This window comes from Catharus ustulatus, chromosome 1 (assembly GCF_009819885.2).
Source record: "Catharus ustulatus isolate bCatUst1 chromosome 1, bCatUst1.pri.v2, whole genome shotgun sequence".
Lineage (NCBI taxonomy): Eukaryota > Metazoa > Chordata > Aves > Passeriformes > Turdidae > Catharus > Catharus ustulatus.
The window spans coordinates 162,848,750-162,866,854 of NC_046221.1; the positions used below are offsets into that span (position 1 = coordinate 162,848,750).

At 49.0% G+C, this 18,105-nt stretch overlaps 1 protein-coding gene across 2 annotated transcripts; it reads right to left on the reverse strand.

Moving 5' to 3' along the window:
- Window positions 1-1,309: 1,309 nt before the first annotated feature.
- LOC117004087 (lymphocyte antigen 6E-like) lies at window positions 1,310-5,588 on the reverse strand. Of its 2 annotated transcripts, none has more exons than XM_033074574.1 (3): window positions 5,498-5,588; window positions 2,627-2,746; window positions 1,310-1,758 (listed from the first exon to the last, which is right to left on the reverse strand). In XM_033074574.1, exons 1-3 carry the CDS (start codon window positions 5,544-5,546, stop codon window positions 1,550-1,552), a joined length of 378 nt encoding a protein of 125 aa, XP_032930465.1. In that variant the 5' UTR covers window positions 5,547-5,588; the 3' UTR covers window positions 1,310-1,549. The 2 variants fall into 2 exon arrangements, with proteins under 2 accessions (XP_032930465.1, XP_032930455.1); XM_033074564.1 differs by lacking the exon at window positions 5,498-5,588 and adding an exon at window positions 5,250-5,332.
- Between the last annotated feature and the right edge of the window lie 12,517 nt (window positions 5,589-18,105).

The window sequence follows — 18,105 nt, forward strand, 5'->3', positions numbered from 1 at the left end:
AAAAGTGATTTAAAAACATGCAAAGCCCCAAGTTTCTGGAGAAATATTCCCCTCAGAAATTCTCCAACACTTCCACTTTGGTTATCCCACTGAAATAAATTCCAGAACACCCTTCCTGACCAGAAATTAAATCTTTATAGGATGATTAAACCTAATCCCATCTTTACAACCTTCACCCAGCACTGCGGTTTCTCCCTGTTGCACGGAAACACATGGAATTTGTAGTGCTGGTAGGAGTAGGATTCCAGTCAAATCTAGCACAGGAATGCACTCATATCTATCACAAGATTGCACTCAACTCCAGCACAAGATTCCACTCAAATCCAGGACAGAATTCCTCTCAAATCCATCACAAGATTCCACTCAAATCCATCACAGGATTCTCCTCAAATCCAGCACAGAATTCCTCTCAAATCCATCACAGGATTGCTCTCAAATCCAGCACAGAATTCCTCTCAAATTCACCACAAGATTCTCCTCAAATCCAGCACAGGATTCCTCTCAAATCCATCACAGGGTTCTCCTCAAATCCATCACAAGATTCCTCTCAAATCCATCAGAGGATTCTCCTCAAATCCATCACAGAACTCCTCTCAAATCCAGCACAGGATTCCCCTCAAATAAAACAGGGCTGGGGGCCTTTTTTCCAGGCACTGCTATAAAGACCCTCCCAAAATTCAGTTCTGCACTTTTCCACACTCTCCAGCTCCGAGATTATTTTATTTCCCTGTTTTAGTTGTAGTTCTGCCCCTCCAAGATCCAAAGGGGATCTCCATCCCATCCCCAAGCCTGGAAATGCAGCAGATATCCTGGAAAGGGATGGAGCAGAGATCTCATCAGTCACCATCACCTCTCCCAGGCTTTTCCTGCCCATTTCCCACAGGAAAATCAGGAGCTATCCCTCAGCAGCATCTCCAAGCAGGCCTGAGGGTCTCCTTTCCATTCCAGCACCATTTTCCTTACCTTGAGCATCTCCAGCACCCTGGGGTGGGACCTTTACCTGTTTTTAAAAGCTGGAACAACCCACCTTGCAGAGGTGCAAATTCCTGCAGGACCAAATTCCTGTTTCAGCCTCTGCAGAACAATTCCCACCGTTGTTTGCAATGGGAGCAACACAAACATCTCTGACCTTTCCAGACTGACACCATTCCTTATCTCACTGGGATCTGGGAGACCATCTGGGGTGTCTGGAGCTGCTGGATGGAAGAAAGTTAGGAAAGGCAGCCTGGAGAAGACTCCCAAGTGCTAAAAAGAGGAATTCAGTGTGAAGCAGAGCCGATTTCTCAGGGTGGATGCAACAAACACACTCTAGAATAACACAAATCTTTATTTTTTTCCCTGAACATTATCACACACATGCTATCAAAAGAGCTTTTCCAGGAGGGAAAAAAATTAGTATAAAACAACAGGGGGGGAAAATAGGAGCTACACTGCCGTGTCATGTTGGGATGTGAAGCAACATCTGGGGATAAAACAGGGTCACTTGGAAACACAGCTGAGGTTTCTCACTTGGGGAATACCTTGTGGTCACACCTTGTGCCAGCCCCGCTCACAGTCCCACCCTGAGCACACAGAAGAGGCTCCCCACGATGCCCAGCAGGATCACAGAGTAGCTGATCCGGATGCTGTTGGCCCCGCTGAAGTTGCACAGGGAGGTTCTGCAGCACTTGGTGGAGTAAGAGGCGATCCCGAAATTCACGTTGGTCTCGGGACAGTCCACGGAGCATTTCTTGGTGATGCGGTACCCCATGTCCTTGCCTGGGTGGAGAAGGGTTAAAAAAGGAGAGCTGGGATTTAGGATTCTTCTAAAAGAGATGAGCAGAGGGGGAAGATTTGCAATGTCCTGAATTTTCCACTCAGCCATAAAAGCTCTCAGGGCTGGGTGTGAATTTGACAGGGCTGGGTGTGAATGCACAAGTCCTGGATCAAATGTGGGACACTGAGTCTTGGCGCCCAACGTGGGGCACTGAGGGCATTGAAAAGAGGGTTAAAAAAAAAGGGAATAACAGTTCTTCAGTTGCCTAAGGTTGTCGATTTTTTTATGTCTGTGTCCTAGCAACATGTGGTCCGATTGAAGCCCACACTGGCCTGAATCTCTGATTTGGTTGCCCAGGTGGTGGCCAGTCAAAGGTTGGCCTCAAGATCTTGGAGGTGTTTCCCAACCTAAATGATTCTGTGGTTCCTGTAGGAGAGCAATCCCAGTGCGTTCCCAGCCTTTAAAACCTTGGCACCCGACCCTTTTCTATTCTCCATCCCAAAACGTCTCAGATCAAACAACAGAGGCTGCTCCTGAAATTTGGGCGTTCCAGCCAGCCCTTCCACAAGGTGGTGAGGCCCTGGCACAGGTTTTCCTGAGAAACTGTGGCTGCCCCATCCCTGGAAATGTCAAAGGCCAGCTTGGAGCAACCTGGGATAGTGAGATGTCCCTGGAACGAGAAGATCCTCAATGTCCCTTCTAACTCAAAGCATCCCTGAAGGATTCACACTCATCACCCTGAGACAAACCTCAAAATCATCACTTCTTCCCAACAAAACCATCCATTTCCATCATTTCCCAAAAAAAATGTTGCCCAGCAATGTCTCTAGAGGAAAAACAAAAAAAAAAATCCCAGTTTCTGGGACTCACCAACTCCAGCACTGCTGTATGTGGTTGTGCAGAATTTCTCATGGTCCTCACACTTGTAGGTTTTCAGGCAGTTCCAGTTGGAATGTTCGTTGTCACAGGTGTAGCAGAACAGGGAGGAAGCTGGAAAAAAACACCCACGACACAGATTAGTGATTCCCAGCAATTCCCTCCTGGGGAAAAAAGTGCCAAAAGCCTTGGAAAATACAAGGTGAAAAGTCTGGTGTGAACAACTTTTCCCAGCAAGTGAAATAAGTTTGGGTTTGATTAATGGAGCTGAGAAAACAAATGTAGAGAGCAAAACAAGTTTTATTTCTGGACCAGAGATTTTAAGGGGTTAAATTTAAATTTTTTTCAGCCTGAGCAGCATTTTCAGGTGATTTTTAATTCTCCCCAGGATCCACGTTGTCCTTGTTGAAAACTAATCTCCAAAAGCAAAGTCCTGGCAAGGAGAGGAGGAGCCAGCCCAATTCTAGAGGTCAGTTTTAAATAATTTCACTCTACATCTGCCAAACCCTGCCCAGACATGAATTAATTATTGTTAACGATGCCCCTGGGAGCCAAATTACCGAGGCACCACAGTAAAGGGAGTTCCCTGGGAGAGGCTGCCCTGGACAATGGATAGATTATTCCTATCAGCACCTGGAACAAGCTGTTCTCCATTATATTTTTTCCTCAGTGCTGAGCCAAGTCTATCCCCTGAGCCAGAAAAAAAGTGGGATAATTTTGGGCACAACTGAAGAAAATCGAGTCAAATTTCCAGGCTGGCCATGAGAACACAGATGTGCCTTCTCGTTCCCCAGAGGTGAATTCACAATGCACACAAAAGGTGGAAATTGTTTCCCTCCTGCCCAAAATTCAAAAAAATGCTCCTGATTTTGGAGCAGGGTTGACAGAGGCAGCTGGGCTGCTCTCAGGAAATCCTGTTCCATTGTTCAGCAGCAGTGAAGAGCTCTTGGTTGAAGGTGAACAAAAATTATAAACCAGTGAGGGGTCTCCATAAGGCTGAGATTTCCCTGGTTCTGTTTGTTTTGGGTTTTTTTTGTTTTGTTTTGTTTTTTGTTTTTTTTTTTTTTTGTTTTTTTTTTTTTTTTTTTGTAGCACAACCTTCCAATCAAACTTGGACTTGTTTTTAGCAAGGAAACCCCTCCCAGTGACCCTTCAAAGTTTGTTCCTGACTCAAGCTCTCATCTGAGGTTGAGTCTGCCCATGAAACTTGGTTAAGCAATTCCAGAAGCCGTTTTGTAAGAGAACTGAAAGCCCTTTTAGTCTCTGATTATCTCAAGAAGGAGAAAAAAGAGGCCTCCCCTCTGTGATCTGGGGAGCTCAGAGTGTCTCAGCACAGGGCTGGGCTGCTCTGAAACCTTCCCAGATGCTTCAAGGAGAGTTGGACAGGGTTTGGAACAACCTGGGGCAGTGGAAGGTGCTGGAACAGGATGATCTTTAAGTCAAATCCAAACCATTTTATCATTTGCTGATTCTCTGCTCTTTTCCAGTGCCAGCTGATGCAAGCTCAGGGGTTCTCTGTAGCAGGAGGCAACATCAGCCTTTTTGCAAACGGGATTTAAGTTCTGCTTTTTCATCTCTGTTTCTCCATCACCTGGGAATTTTCAGCCTCCCACCTCTCCCCTGGCTGAGCTGGGGGCTCCTGTCCCTTTGCAGGCAAAGCAAAACCCATCCCTGGCGAGGATTATTGCATTTTACAGACCCTGGAGCTCTCCCTGATCTGCTTTTCTGCCAAAGTTCCCAAACCACTTCCTGCTGCAGATGGAGCCAAGTCCTCAGCACGTGCCTGAGAGCAACTGAAAGCACTGATGTTCCCTAAATGATCCCAGGAAAATCCCCTCCAGCCAGGAAACAATAACAGCTGGAGCCATTAGAGCTGCTCTAAAGCCTTTCCTGTGTCTGCCCTCCACCCTCCATTAGCTGGAGTTTTGCAAATGCAGCCAGAAACAACCTCAGATGGTGCAAATTGTGCTCCTCGGGCTGGCAAATCCATGCCCAGAGCCAAGATTTCCCAACTGGATATTCCCCCACAATTATCCAGGTAGGGCTGCAGCTCCTTTTGAAGAGGACAAGAGCAGAGCTGTGGTGCATCCCATTCCAAACACACTCCCAGGCTCTCAGCAGCACTTCCAATTGAGGAGCAAAGAGCTCTGAGGACTTCAAATCTCTGCCAGCAGCCTCATTACTTAATTGGAATTGTGGGGAATAAAGTGAAGTGCTGGCAGGAGATGTGGTGCCAAGACCAGCCACGCTTTTCGTCCACAACAGCTCCTCGAGTTTCATCAGGAACAAAAATCAAACCAAAGGCAGAAAGCTCTGAGCCCTACTTGATTCCTGTCAGCGTTTTTCAGGTCGTGTCTTCAGCTGTGAGTGGTTGGAGCTGGGTGTCTGAGGGTGTGAAAAACCAGAATTCGTCTCTGGGTTATACAGAACCCACCCAGCAGCGAGGACTCAAACCACACCAAATATTTCTCACCATGCCTGACGCCAAAAATAATACACCGAGACCTCAGCAGCTGCAGCAAAAGCAGCCAAACCCTCTTTTAAACACCCTCATTTATCTCTGTGTTTCTCCTCACCCTCCTCTCCTGTGGCTCTCCCAGCCTGCTGAGCTCCTTACCTTGCTGGGCACACAGCACTGCAGCCAGCAGGGCCACCAGAAAAGCCTTCATGGTTGGTCCTCGTGCCCTCAGAGCTGGAGCAGTGTGGGAAGATGCAGCCCAGGAAGGTTTTATACCTCGTCTCTGGCTTCCTTTGATTGCACTAATTTGAGGTTTGGGCAGTACCAGCAGCCAGGATGTGATCAGTGCTGGGTGTGTTTGTGCGTAGGAACCTATTATGAGGCTGCAGATAGCGATGTTTTCTTACCTGTCCTCCTCATCCAATCTTTTTTTCCGAGGCCTGCTCCTGTCTGCATCGCTAATTTGGGGAGTCATTCAACATGGGAGTCCCTTTTTGGGCTGAGCCACAAAACCTGGGCTGGCTGGGATGACTCCTCACTTGCTGGCACCTTCCATCCTTTCTCTGTGCCATGGAATGGGAGCTTAGTATCTCCCTAAGTGGGAGAGGAGGCAAGGAAAGATTTTTTCTGCACTGTCCAGAGCCACTGAGAGTTATCTCACTTGTACAAAATGCTTTCAGCAGGAAGCAGCAGCATTCCCTCAGTCATGGAATCACAGAAAGGTTTGGGCTGAGAGGGACCTTGAAGATCCAATAGTCCAGGCAGGGATGGGGTTTGATGCTGCTGTTTTGTTCTTCTGTCCTGCAGAACCACCCAGGGTTTCCAGGTGACAATGTTTGTTACTCCCTGGAGACCAGCTCCAGACTCTGTCAGGTTTTTCCAGTCCCCCATGACCTTTCCAGTCCTTCTGGGCTCCCTCCTGCTGCTCCCACAACACCCCTTGACTCAGGGTGCAGAAAAGCCAAATGACTCAGGGTGCAGGAGAGGCACAGACATCTGCAGGAGTTAAAAATCTACAAGTGGGAGTGAAAAATAAAAGAAATAAAAGAAATAAAAGAAATCCTGAGAAATAAAAGAAATCCTGGCCCAAAAGTCTTGGCAGAACCCTTTGGAGAGAGAGATACCCAAGGGGAGCTCAGGGTCAAGGTTTGTAAGGTCACAAATGGAGTGGAAGCAGAAGAAAGAACGTCCAGGTGCTCTTTGTTTTCCCCAAAAATAATCACAGAATCACGGGATACTTTGAGTTGGGAGGGACCTAAAAGGATCAGCAAACCCAAAAAATCCCACTGAGGCTTCTTCCAAGCCCTTCTGGAGCTCTGGAAGTCTGTGATTGCTTCCCTGGGGAACCTGGGAAGTGTCCTCATAGTCTGTGCCCACCCACCTGCAAAATCCTGGGAGGCTGGACCCATTCCCAACCCCTGTTAGGAGTTTTTTGCTTCCAGTCATTTTTCCTTTGCCCAATTCCTCCTTTTTTTGCAGCAGCTTCAACCCTCAGTGATTCTGTCTCGGTGTCCAGAGGGTGGAGGGGATGAGCCCCCCATTTTCCAAGTTTTCCATTCTGTTCTCTGGTCTGACCTTGAGCAACAATCTTGAACTATTTTGTTCATCTTTTGGGGAGGATGAGAAAGGCCCACGTGACACGAAATGCAGCAACAATATTTCAGAAATAATCTGGGGAAAAAAAAGCATTCTCTCTGAGCAAGATTCCTTATAAATGCAGGAATGAAAAACATCAGGCAGGAAATGGGATCTGCTGGAGCAAGGAGGGAAAAAAACAGGTATTAATCCACATGTTTGTTTAATGTATAACACCAGAGTTGTCTCAGGCAGCTGGAAAAATGGAAAATGAGACTTCCTTCCCTTCCACCCCATCAAAAATCCCAAAATGAAAATGAATTATCGCCCCAAATCCAGCTCATCTCGGAGCCAATGGAGCAGAAAAATGCAGCTCCTCAGTGGGAAGAGGGAGCAAAGCTTGAACACAGCCCACAACAAGAAAGAAGAAAAGCTTTGGAATTAAAACAAATAAATGAGCAGTAAATAAATGAGGCTGTTAAAGCAAAGTGCAGCTGAATAGAAAAAAAGTCAAGTGAGAAATGGGCTGTGGGAAGTGAGAATGTGAGAAAGCTTTTAAATAGATTAGAGAGAGGGGAGGTTAATAATAATAATAATAATAAACAAGATTAATATTTCAGACAGAAGTGGAAAGAGGGAGGGAGGGAGTGGAGAAATATTGGTGCAAAGCGAAATAATTCAAGGCAAACACACAAAGCTTGGGGGGAAAATAATTGAGGACAGGCAGAGTGAGGGAAAGGGATAAGATGGGATGGGAGGGAAGTCCCTCCTGTGTGGAAAATGTACATTTTCTTCTGTGCAGACCCTGTTCAGGATGCCCCAAATCCCAGTTTAACCCCACTGAGGGCTCCTGGATGGGGAAAGCATCCAGAGCATCACCTGACCCCTGTCCCTGTGTCCCTGGAGGAGGCTGCCAAGGCTTTGGGAGGCATCCCAGGCTCTGGCCAGGTCCCAAATCCCGGCTATTCTTGGGCCCTGTTGGCATTGCAGTCACGCCCAGGGCCAGTGCAAGGGCTCTGGGCTCCAAGCAGCAACACAACTCCGGAGGGAATGGTGCCTTTGGAAGCAGAATCCCGCTTTTCCAAGCAAGGGCTGAGGAGATCTGGAAGAAAATCCAGGGCAAAGACAACTGAGGGAGTGGGAGTGCAGATGGTGCCAGGAGAACACAGCGGGGAGGTGTTAAAACCATCTCCCAGGGACATGGAAAAAGCAGGGTGAGGGGAGGGCAGCAGGGTGAGCCTGGCAGCACAAACTGGGCCAGGTGGGCGTCACCTGCTGGGTGTCACCCAGTGGGTGTCACAAAGGGAATTAAACAGTGAGCAGGGCCTGGAAGTTTTAGGGAAAAGGAACCTTCACCCACTTGGGGCTTGGCAGCCACAGAGGGTGTTTGTGCCAGACTTTGGGAATGCCTTGTGCAAGGCCAGGCCTTTTTGTGTAACTGGAGTCAGACAAAGCGTGGTTTCAGCCAGGGATGGAGGGATGGGATGGAGCCAGATCCAGGGATGTTTAAATGTCAGTGCTTCCCACTTTTTCCCCTTTTTCCTGTCTGGAAGGCAGCTCCAATCTCAGGGAGGAATCTCCGTCTCAGCTCAAGCTTGTGGAGTGCAGCTTGAGGAGGGAAAAGAGAGGCCATGGGTGAGGTGGGGAGGTGGATGGTGTGCCTGAGTCACACAGATGGTGCAAGAGGTCCAGCCTGACTCCAGACAGCACCAGGCTGAGCTGGTTGTGTGCTCTCCTCCTTCCTTGCAGGGTCAGGGAAGGCTGGGTTGCTTCATCTGGACCTGCAGTGGCAGCAGGGTTTGGTGAAGAAGCAGAAGTGGGAGGCTGTGGGATTCAGAAGCACATGAAAAAAAGGAAAATCCCAGTGTGACATTTTTATTTCCACTGCTGTTGCAGGCAGCCTGCTGTGTTCCTCCCTTTCCCAAAGCACATCTGGCACAGCTGTTCTGGCAGGCTCCAAACAACAGGACACAGCTCCACATTCCCATGGAAGATGGCAGAGGCTGGGAAGGACAGGAGCAGCCCAAATCCACCATGTGTGGGTGAAACACCAGCTGATCAAGGTTGGAGCCAGGTTGGAGGGAGCTCGGAGCACCATGAGGTGGTGGGAGAGACCCCTGCCCACACCTGGGGCTGGAAGGGGATCATCTTTAAGATCCCTTCCAAGCCATTCCATGATTCTGTGCCATCCAACTCAGTAGCTGTGATGTTCCCCAGGAGCCTTCCTGTTGATCTCAAGAGTTGAGGAACTTGAGGAACCGAAGCCATTTCATCACATTCCCTCAGCCTCCGAGATCCTAAGGGATATTTCAGCCCCATCAGCTTGGAGCGACATCAAACAGCTCAGAGTCAACCTCCAGTGATTCACACCCCCAGCAAAATCCCCGATGGAAAGGCCAGATCCAGATTCTGTCATCAAACAAGGCACCAGCCCAACGCCACCCCATGGCTTGGGCACACCCCAGCCTGGACAGTGCCCTGGCATGGGGCTGCTCCTTGGAAGCCACTTGGATGTAACCATCCCACTTTTTGTGGAGGAAGGGGAGTTGTGGATGTGAATCATCCCCCTTGGAGCCAGGGACAAGGTTTGTTGTTCCATGGTGGCATCTCCACAGCCAGGAATGGGAATGTTGGGGATCGGAGGGGAAAAGGGCAATGAAGAGGGGGGTTTGGAATAGGAGGAAAAGAAGAAAAGAGAGGGGGAAAAAATCCAGCATTCTCTTGGAATTTCACAAAAATAATTAATTCCAGTCCCCCTCAAGGAGGGGACCACAGGCTGCAACCACATTTGGGAAGAAGTAACCCCTGACAAATCCCACATCTGACATTGTTTTGTCACTCAAAGTGGGACTTTCCCCTTGTCCAAGTCCAACCCTCTTGATCCTGTTTCATAACACGAGGAGTCAACAGGCAGGAGCTAAAATGGGATTGTCCCCTGCACCACATGATCCCACAGGCCCTGACAAGCTCTGAGCCCTCTTTGTAAATCCTGGCCTGTGATGTGAATCTCTACCATGCCAGGATAAATATTTACAAAAAGACAACCAAAATCTTTGCCATAGAATATTTTGGCCAGGGTTTGAGGAAGACAAGCAGGTGGCAGCTGTCATGTTTGTCTTCACACCTCTGTGAGCACCGTGGGGGTTCTGTGTTTGCTTTGTGAGTGTTTTTTAATTGAACTTTAAGATCCGGGAGGATGAAGGGAGTTGTCATTGAAACCTGCCAGGCCGGTGTGGTTCTGGTGGCATTTTGAGGACATCCCCAAGTGTCCAAGACAGCTTCAGTCTACTGCATTTTGGGTCATCTTCCACAAGAACCGCCATTTCCCATGTCTGCCCGTTTTCATGTGCTTTGGGTTCTTGGCTCACCTCTTCCATGATGGGAGTTCCAGCCATGGAAGTGATCCTCTGCACTGGAGCCAAGAGCTGGAATTTCCAAGGTTGGGTGAAAGCTGGGAATCAAATGAGAGAAATAATTTTATTTTGAGCTGCGGAAGATGTGGGATGAGCTCCACAGAGAATCTGTCTGCTCTTCGTGGGATCACAGAATTGTTTGGATTGGGAGGGAATTAAAGATCATTGAATTCCAGCTCACTGCCATGGGCAGGGACGACTTCCACAATCCCAGGTTGCTCCAAGCCCCATCCAACCTGGCCTTTAACACTTCCAGGGATGGGGCAGCCACAGCTTTTTTGGGAAACCTGTGCCAGCTCCTCACCACCCTCCCACGGAAGAATTCCTTCCCAATATCCCATCTAAATCCGTCCTTTTCCAGTTATAATCCATTCCCCCTCACGCTATCACAATTCTTAATTTATTTTAGCTTCTCCAAGTCGGGTTTTTTCACAAGAAGTTCCCAACTGAGAGCAGAAAAACTCAACAGGAGTGGAAAAAGCTCAGCCCACGCGTGGGAAGATCCAGACGCTCCGGTTTCTCTCCCGCTGCCACAGCCGGGCACGGCATCAAAAGCCCGGTTGGGTGGTGAGAACAAGAGCTTGGGCTGGTCCTTGTTACGTCCAGAAACTTGTCACACCTCGTGTAATGGCCCTGCTGAAACCTCCCCAGCCACAGCCAGGGACGGCAAGGCTGTCTGTCCCCAGGGAGAGCCCACGCTGGTGGGAGCCAAGAAAAATCCTGGCTGAAACCATCCCAACCCCTTGGGTGTGGCCAGCAGGGCACAGAAACAAACAGCCCTATCTGAGAACTCAATCGTGTTCTTCACTGGAAGGGCTGATGGGAGTTTTGCCAGGAGGGTTGGCTGAAAGTTCAAGGTTGGGTGGTTGTTTGGGTTTTTTTTTAATTATTATTATTATTTTGGGAATGGTTTTTTCAGGGTGGGACAGAAGGAGGGAGAGGAATTAATCCAGCTCAGGTGCATCCCTGCACATTTCAGCTGGGGTTTGGCTTCTCCCCACCACCCCTGGGGTTTGGTGAGGGCAGCTCAAGAGCCAAAATCAAACCCATCCATTGGCAGAGCATCCTCTCCGAGCCCAGCTGACAAACAAGGGCTTGGAAACCTCATGGATGGCAGCCTGGGAGGGGCATGGGAATCAAAATCCACCCACATGATCCAGGGAGCAACAGAAGGGTTGAAAATCCACCCTGGCTTTGCAGGCACCACCTGCTTGCCAAGGAAAGGGCACGGCAGGAACAGCTCACCCCATCCTGATCGTGTCCAGGCTTTGACTCATTCCCAAACCATTAAAATGTCAGGAAAAGAACAACCAGGTCTTGAAGGGGCTTTAAAACGTTTCAGCAGATAATTCCAGAGCCTTAAAGTTGAGTTTGAGCTGGGAGAGGCATTCCCAAAGTCACAGGCATGGGAGAGGGATGCGTTTGGTTCCTCAGCCTCCCTCCAGCTTTACTTTGCAGCCCAATGACTGCTCAAGGAGGAGGAAGGAAAGAGGATCTCCAGTGGAAATAGAGGTCAATGAAAATTTCCAGAAACATCCTTCCGTTTCTGGAACAACATTCTGGAATGCCATTTCTTGGCATCAGGCCCTGGTTTTGCTCCCTGCCTCCCCACGTGGAAGAAAATCCACTTTCCTCCAAGCTGAAAGGGAGATGGGATGGAGGAAGTGCCAACAGAAACAAATTTGGGATTGCCTGAGCACCTGGAGGCCAAAAGCTCTGCCCTTGTTCCCTGGGAATGGCTTCCAGTGATATCCTGGGAGTTTCCTCTCCTCCACAGCACCAAGCAGTGCCTTGGTGGCACTTCCAGAGCTAAAATCCTGCCATACATCCCCTCTGTCCTCCCTGCTCCTGATTTCCTGGGGTGGGATCCCCTGCCCACCCCACCTGACCCATCTCATTCCCCTGGGGAAGGGTGGCCAGAGAAGAGGAGGTTGCCCCACACCATCCAAGCAATCCTCAGGAATTGTTTCCTTTGGGTTTCTCAGGCACTTGGGGATCCTGGGCAGGATCATAGAGTCCTCTGATAATGAAGAAGAGCTGTGGATCAACTTCTACACCAGCAAATCAGTCAAAAACTTGGCATCTTCCCACTGTCAACACTCCTGTGCCAAGAAACTCCTCCCAGGCCATGCCCAGGAGACAGATTTGGATGTTTGGGGATGGAGAGGTGCCACCAGCACCCTGTGCCACGTGTCCTCGCAGCTGGGGGACATCCCCTGCCCTGTGCTGTTTGTCTGCCTGGATGGAGCCTCTCCCTGCAGGATTCACCCTTGGCACCTTTCACGTGTTCTCTTCTTCCCATTCCTGCAGCGCCAAATTTAGGGTGGAGGGTTTGGTGTGGGAGGTGACACGACCTGTGGGGACACTGATGGGACAGCCTCCAACCCATCTCCCTCCTGCTGCAGAGAAAAGGCAATTTCAGGAATGCCTGGGAGGTGTGAACACCGCTCCTGACGGTCTCCTTGGAAGCAGGGCTGCATCCAGGGGAAGCTCTGTGTTTGTGCCACCAAACCCTGGGGACTGGGGGTGTTTTGGGGAGTGAAATGCGGTTAAATGTAAAAAAACCACCAGGCTCTGCTTGCTCTGAACCCATCAGGCCCACAGCAGGCAGCAAACCTTGGGAAGAGAATCTGTCTGCAGATAATCCAACCCTACAGCAAGGATATATCCAGGAAAAGCTTTGAATTATAAGCATAGGGATAAGAGAAACTATTTTTTTAACTAAAAGAGGAGAGATTTGGATCAGATATTGGGAAAAAATTCTTCCCTATGAGGGTGGTGAGGCCCTGGAATGGAATTCCCAGACAAGCTGTGGCTGCCCCATCCCTGGGAGTGTCCAAGGCCAGGTTGGATGGGATTGGAGCAACCTGGGATAGTGGAAGGTGTCCAAACCCATGGCAGGAGGTGGAAAGGGATGAGTTTTAATGTTCCTTCCAATCCAAACCCTGCTGGGCAACCTCATCCCACGTAAAACCTGTCACCCTGGTGCCTCCAAATCCAGTGAGTCCCAAATGGCCACACCCTCACCTTCACCTCCGTGTGTCCATCCAGCTCCTGTGTGGTGGGAGGAGGGCTGGGATGCCTTTCTGCACTGTTTGCAGGCCTGGTTCCTAAGAGAACTCCCAACAAAAGCTTTCCAGTGAGTCAAGGAACAGCATTTCTGGAGGAGGCAGCGAGGTGGGAGCAGCCCCAGCGTTGCCACAACAGGCTGTGGGTGGGAACCTGACCCTCCTGATCCTGCTCTGAGGTCACCCCTGGATGAAACATTCCCAAGGGAGAGACGTCCAAAGAGTCCTAAGGTCACCTGGAGTTGTTATCTCCGTTTTTATCACCTGAGTCAGACACAGAGTGGCTCTTCCAGAGGTCAGGCACAGGTGGAAAAGATGGGTTTGAGGTCCCACCTGCACCACAATCTCCCAAAAAAACCTTTGAAATTCCTCCCTGCTCCATTTCCCTGGAATTGCTGAAGGAATCAGGTTGAAGACAGGGTGAAAGCTCAGAGAAGAGGAGGAAAAAAATGGAATTTGTATTATTATTCCAATGCTAGCCCCGTGTTTTGGTTGGGACCATTTCTGGAGGGAGCCAGTGGAATTTCGAGGGGCAGGAACCTGCACAAGGAGTCACTGCATGGGAAAATCAGGAAAAGTCACCCAAAAAGGCACAGCCCCACCTGATCTGATCCCCTCTTCACTCCCCAAAACTTCATGAAGAAAATAAAGTTCCCTTCGTGCTACCAGGCCCATCCCAACAATTTTGGTGATCCCCAAGAGTGGGACAGAGGGTCACACCCCATTCCAAGCTGCCCAAACTCTGCATTAAAACCTTGCAGGGCTTTGGGATTCGCCTGGAAATGCCTCCTGCTCTGGCACAGGGTGCTCCAGAGTTATCCCAAATTCCAAAGCAAGGCAGATTCCCAGATTCCAGGCACTGGGGAATGGGCAGGACCTGCTGTCAGCTCGCTTGGAATCAGCAGGATGGACCCACAGCCTGCAGGGATCCTTCCCTGGGCTGTTTCCAGCCCAGCCAGTTCATCCCTCACACTGCTGCTCGCTTTTTTCCCCCTGGAAATTGCTCCAGGATCAGCCTCTCTCCGTGGGACAGAGGCAGCAGCTCCCTCTCGTGGGCTTTGTCTGGCTCTCCGTGCTGGAAAGCAGCCAGAATTTCCTGACAAAATGTTTTTTTTTATTATTATGTCTCCCCTTCCCGCAATCCTGAATATTCATCAGCGCCCCAGACGTGGAGATTTTATGGAAAAGTGCCAAATTTCATCAAATTCCACCTCGTAGGCGGGTGGGCTTTTTATAGTTTTGCCACTTTTTGTTTTAAATTTGTTGAATTTCCTCACTCAGTGTGGGATTCAAAACCACTCATTTAGGCATGGAAAGGGTTGATCCTTTGGATTCACTTGGCCAGCACCTCTGGAATGATTTGGGGTGTCCATGGAGCCATTCAGGTGCTGTCCTGTCAGGAGGAGACTCATCCCAAAATCTGCAGTTTGGGGGGCAGACACAGACTGAGGCATCCAGCATTTAGATGAGGCCAGGACACGAATCCCCAAAAGTTATTTCAGTCTGGAATGCTGGAAATCCAATGTGCTTCATGATCCCAAAAATTAAAAAAAAAATAAAAGGAGGTTTAAAATGTTTTAAAACATTTTTTGTTTGTTTTGGGGTTTTTTGTTAATTTATTTTTGTTTGGGTTTTTTGTTTGTTTTTTTTTTTGTTTTGTTTTTGGATTTGTTTGGGTTACTTTTTGGGTTTGTTTTTTTTTGTTTGTGTGTTTGTTTTGGTTTTTTGGGTTTTTTTTTTGTTTCGCTCCATCTTGACCCCAAACACCTCCAGAGATTTCAGCTTCCAGTTCCTGGTTTGGAAAACTTCCAGTTTCCCCAAAAAGCTGGATTTTCCCCCCAAAGCTGCATTTCCTGTACCTTTTCCACCCAAACTCCCAGCAGGAAAGTGTCACGAGCTCAAAGATGTGTTTGTCCACCCCTGGTACCTGCTGGGAGCAGCCAGGTTGCTTCTCCCCTCTCCACATTCCCTGGATTTTTTTATTTTTATTTTTTTTTGGTGATCCAGCCGGTCACTCCAGAACCCCCAACCCCAACGAGCACCTCAACCCTGCAGAGAGTCAGGAAACAGCTCTGGGGTTGCTGTGCCTCAGGGAGGAGCTTTGGGGTTTTCCTGCCACTCTTCCCATGGTGGGGGTGGCAGGGGGACAGTGGGGTGGTCACTGGTCACGTGTGGTGTCCCCTCTTCCATGGATCCCTGCCTTGGGAATTCTTTTTCCAAGGTTTGATGGCTCTGCCCCATTCCTCCCTCCCTCCCAGCCTCTCCCACACTCATGGATTGGCACAGGGATAAATTTTCCCCATGGGATTTGGCTGTTGGTGGCTCTGATAGCAGAGATGAAGGGTGACAAACTATCCTGGACCTGAAGGAGCCACGTCACAGCTCCATCCAACACGTCCCTGAGGTTTTTAAACTGATCATTATCCACAGCCAGGCATTTATTATTCCATTTGGAGTTGTTGCTCCATCTCGGTTCCACGTGATCCAGCCGCTGAAAGGGCTCTGTGTTTGTTCTGTGCTGCCTCTTTCAGTGCCATGCTCAGGGAATTCTTCCTCCAAGGAGCTTTTCCCATGAACTGGGGACAGTATCTCCCCCTCCCCTCTGTTTCTATTTTCGTCAGGTTGGGTATTCCCTCCCCAAATTCCTGCAATAACACCGGGATGAGCCTCTGGAGCATCTTCACCTTTGGGGTCAGAGAAGCTCAGAGCAGTCTGGAGTGAAGAGAAACACTTTTTTACAACCCTTTTTTTGTTTTGGATCCTCCAAACACCTTCCCAATCCAGGGGGTGGATGTTGCCTTGCACGACACAGCTCAGGGGAATTTTCTGTGTTAATGATTCCCATCTCTCCTTGGTCTCACTGGCCCTAATTCCTGCTCAGAATTAGTGGTTGGGAATCACACCCTCCTCTCCTTCCTGCCCAGCTCAGATGTCTTGGGGAGGAGTAATCACCACCGGGGTTGGTTGGCGTTACAGGAGGAGGGATTTCCATATCCTTGAGCTGCAGTGGGAATTACAGGATCATGGAATGCTTTGGGTTGGAAAAAACCTTCAAGATCACCCGGTGCCACCCCCAGGGACACCTTCCCCTATCCCACGTTGCTCCAAGCTCCATCCAAGCTGGCCTTGGACACTGCCAGGGATGGAGCAGCCACAGCTTCTCTGGGCAATCCATTCCAGCACCTCACTCCCTTCCCAATAAAGATTTTCTTTCCAATATCCCATCTAAACCTCCTCCTCTCTTTATTTTTTATGTTATTAAAAAACAACCCTTTGCTCTTCAACAATGCCCAGGATGATTTTTTTTCCCTTTCTATTATCCATGGATACAAGGAAGTTTTTCTTCAGCAAAGGCACAGCAAATCAAGAAAAAAAAAACCAGACAGTTTTGCTTTAAAGCAGCAAAAAAATATTCCCTGTGTATTCCTGCAGGCTGGGGGAGCCTCTGTCTCCACGACTGCAGGAAGAATAAATCCAACCCAATGAAATATTAATTATTAGAGTCTGTCCAACTGGGATTCCTCAGCGCTTTCAGAGAGCAGAAAAATTCTGGCACGCAGGAGAAAAAAACCACACAAATCCCTTTTTGTTGTTGTTGTTTGTTGTTTTTGTTTGTTGTTTTTATGAGGAAATATTGTGTGATGAGTAAATTAAGAGCTTTGGGTTGAGGGCAAGGGAGGGGGCTTGAATTGCTTTAGGGTGGGAAATAAAAATTCCCAAAGAGGGTTGGGAAGAGATCACGCTGTAAATAAGAGGAAAAGGTTCCTTCACAAAGTAGGAGGGGGAGAAGGAAAGCAGGAGTTGATTAATAAATGAGAGAGACACACCCCTGAAAATTCCCTGTTTTGCAGAAGTTGGGAAGAAATCGTGCAGCCTGAGGCAGCCCTGCTCAGCACAGCTCAAAGCCCCTTTTGTCCCCTTGTTTACCAGGCTCGGGTTGGAAGCACAGCCCCGAGCGTCATCCCTTGGCTGAGCAATGTTTTACAGATTTGGGAGCTTTGACTCGGGTTAAGACATTCCCATGATTTTTCCAGAGCAAAATTCCTCCAAAAAGTGTTGTTCAGGAGAAAGGAGAGGCGCTCAGAGCACACATCTGGCAATGAAAAACCTCTGTTGTCTTGTCACTGTTTATTTTTCCATCCCCTTTTTACCCTCTTTTCTCTGCATCCTCTGGAAACATCTCTATCAAATATCTGGAATCTCTATTTTCCCTCTAAACCTCTCCAAGTTTCCTCAGCAGCTGGACCCAAATTCTGTAAAAGCTTTTCATGAGAGGAAATGAAGGAGGAGGCACCAATTCCTTCTCTCTGGTGCCTGGGACACAACTGGAGATGTGCCAGGGAAAGTTAGGCTGGATTTTAGGAAAAGGTTCTTCATGCAGAGAGTCTTTGAGCACTGGAACTCCTCAGGGAAGTGGTGACAGCACCGAGCCTGACAGAGTTCCAGGAGTGCTTGGGAAAAGCTCTCAGGCACAGGGCTGGATTGTTGGGATTGTCCTGGGCAGGACCAGGAGCTGGACTGGGATGATCTTTGTGGATCCCTTCCAGCTCAGGATATTCCATGGTGACCCTGCTGTGGCTTTGGAGGATGTCTGAGGAAAAGGGATTGCTGGAAGACACAATTCCAAGCAGCAGGAATTGAGAATCCAGGGAGCTGCTGGCTCCAACAGCAAAGCAAAGTGGATTGAGGGATTCCCAAGGATGCTGGAAGTGGAGGTGGGGACAGATGTGCTGATAAGAGGGGTTGTTATTATTGTTCAGGAGATTCCACTCTGTGACCCCAGCTTCACCCCAAATAGGATAAAATTCCAGGAGAAACCCCTCTGGAGGTGCAGGAAGTGCAGAAGGAGCATCTCCCTCCCAAAGCTGCAGGACAGAGCATGAAAAAACAGACTGGAGAGTGTCCAGAGACTTGAACTGAGCTGGGGAGGGTCTGGAGCACCAGGAGCAGCTGGGGCTG

Excerpts from the sequence above, each read along its gene's own strand:
- LOC117004087 (XM_033074564.1), bottom strand. The coding sequence starts at position 5,301 with ATGAAGGCTTTTCTGGTGGCCCTGCTGGCTGCAGTGCTGTGTGCCCAG. Across the intron at positions 2,747-5,249 it reads AGTGCTGTGTGCCCAGCAAG|CTTCCTCCCTGTTCTGCTAC; the intron begins GTAAGGAGCTCA and ends GTTTTTTTCCAG. Across the intron at positions 1,759-2,626 it reads ATACAGCAGTGCTGGAGTTG|GCAAGGACATGGGGTACCGC; the intron begins GTGAGTCCCAGA and ends TTCTCCACCCAG.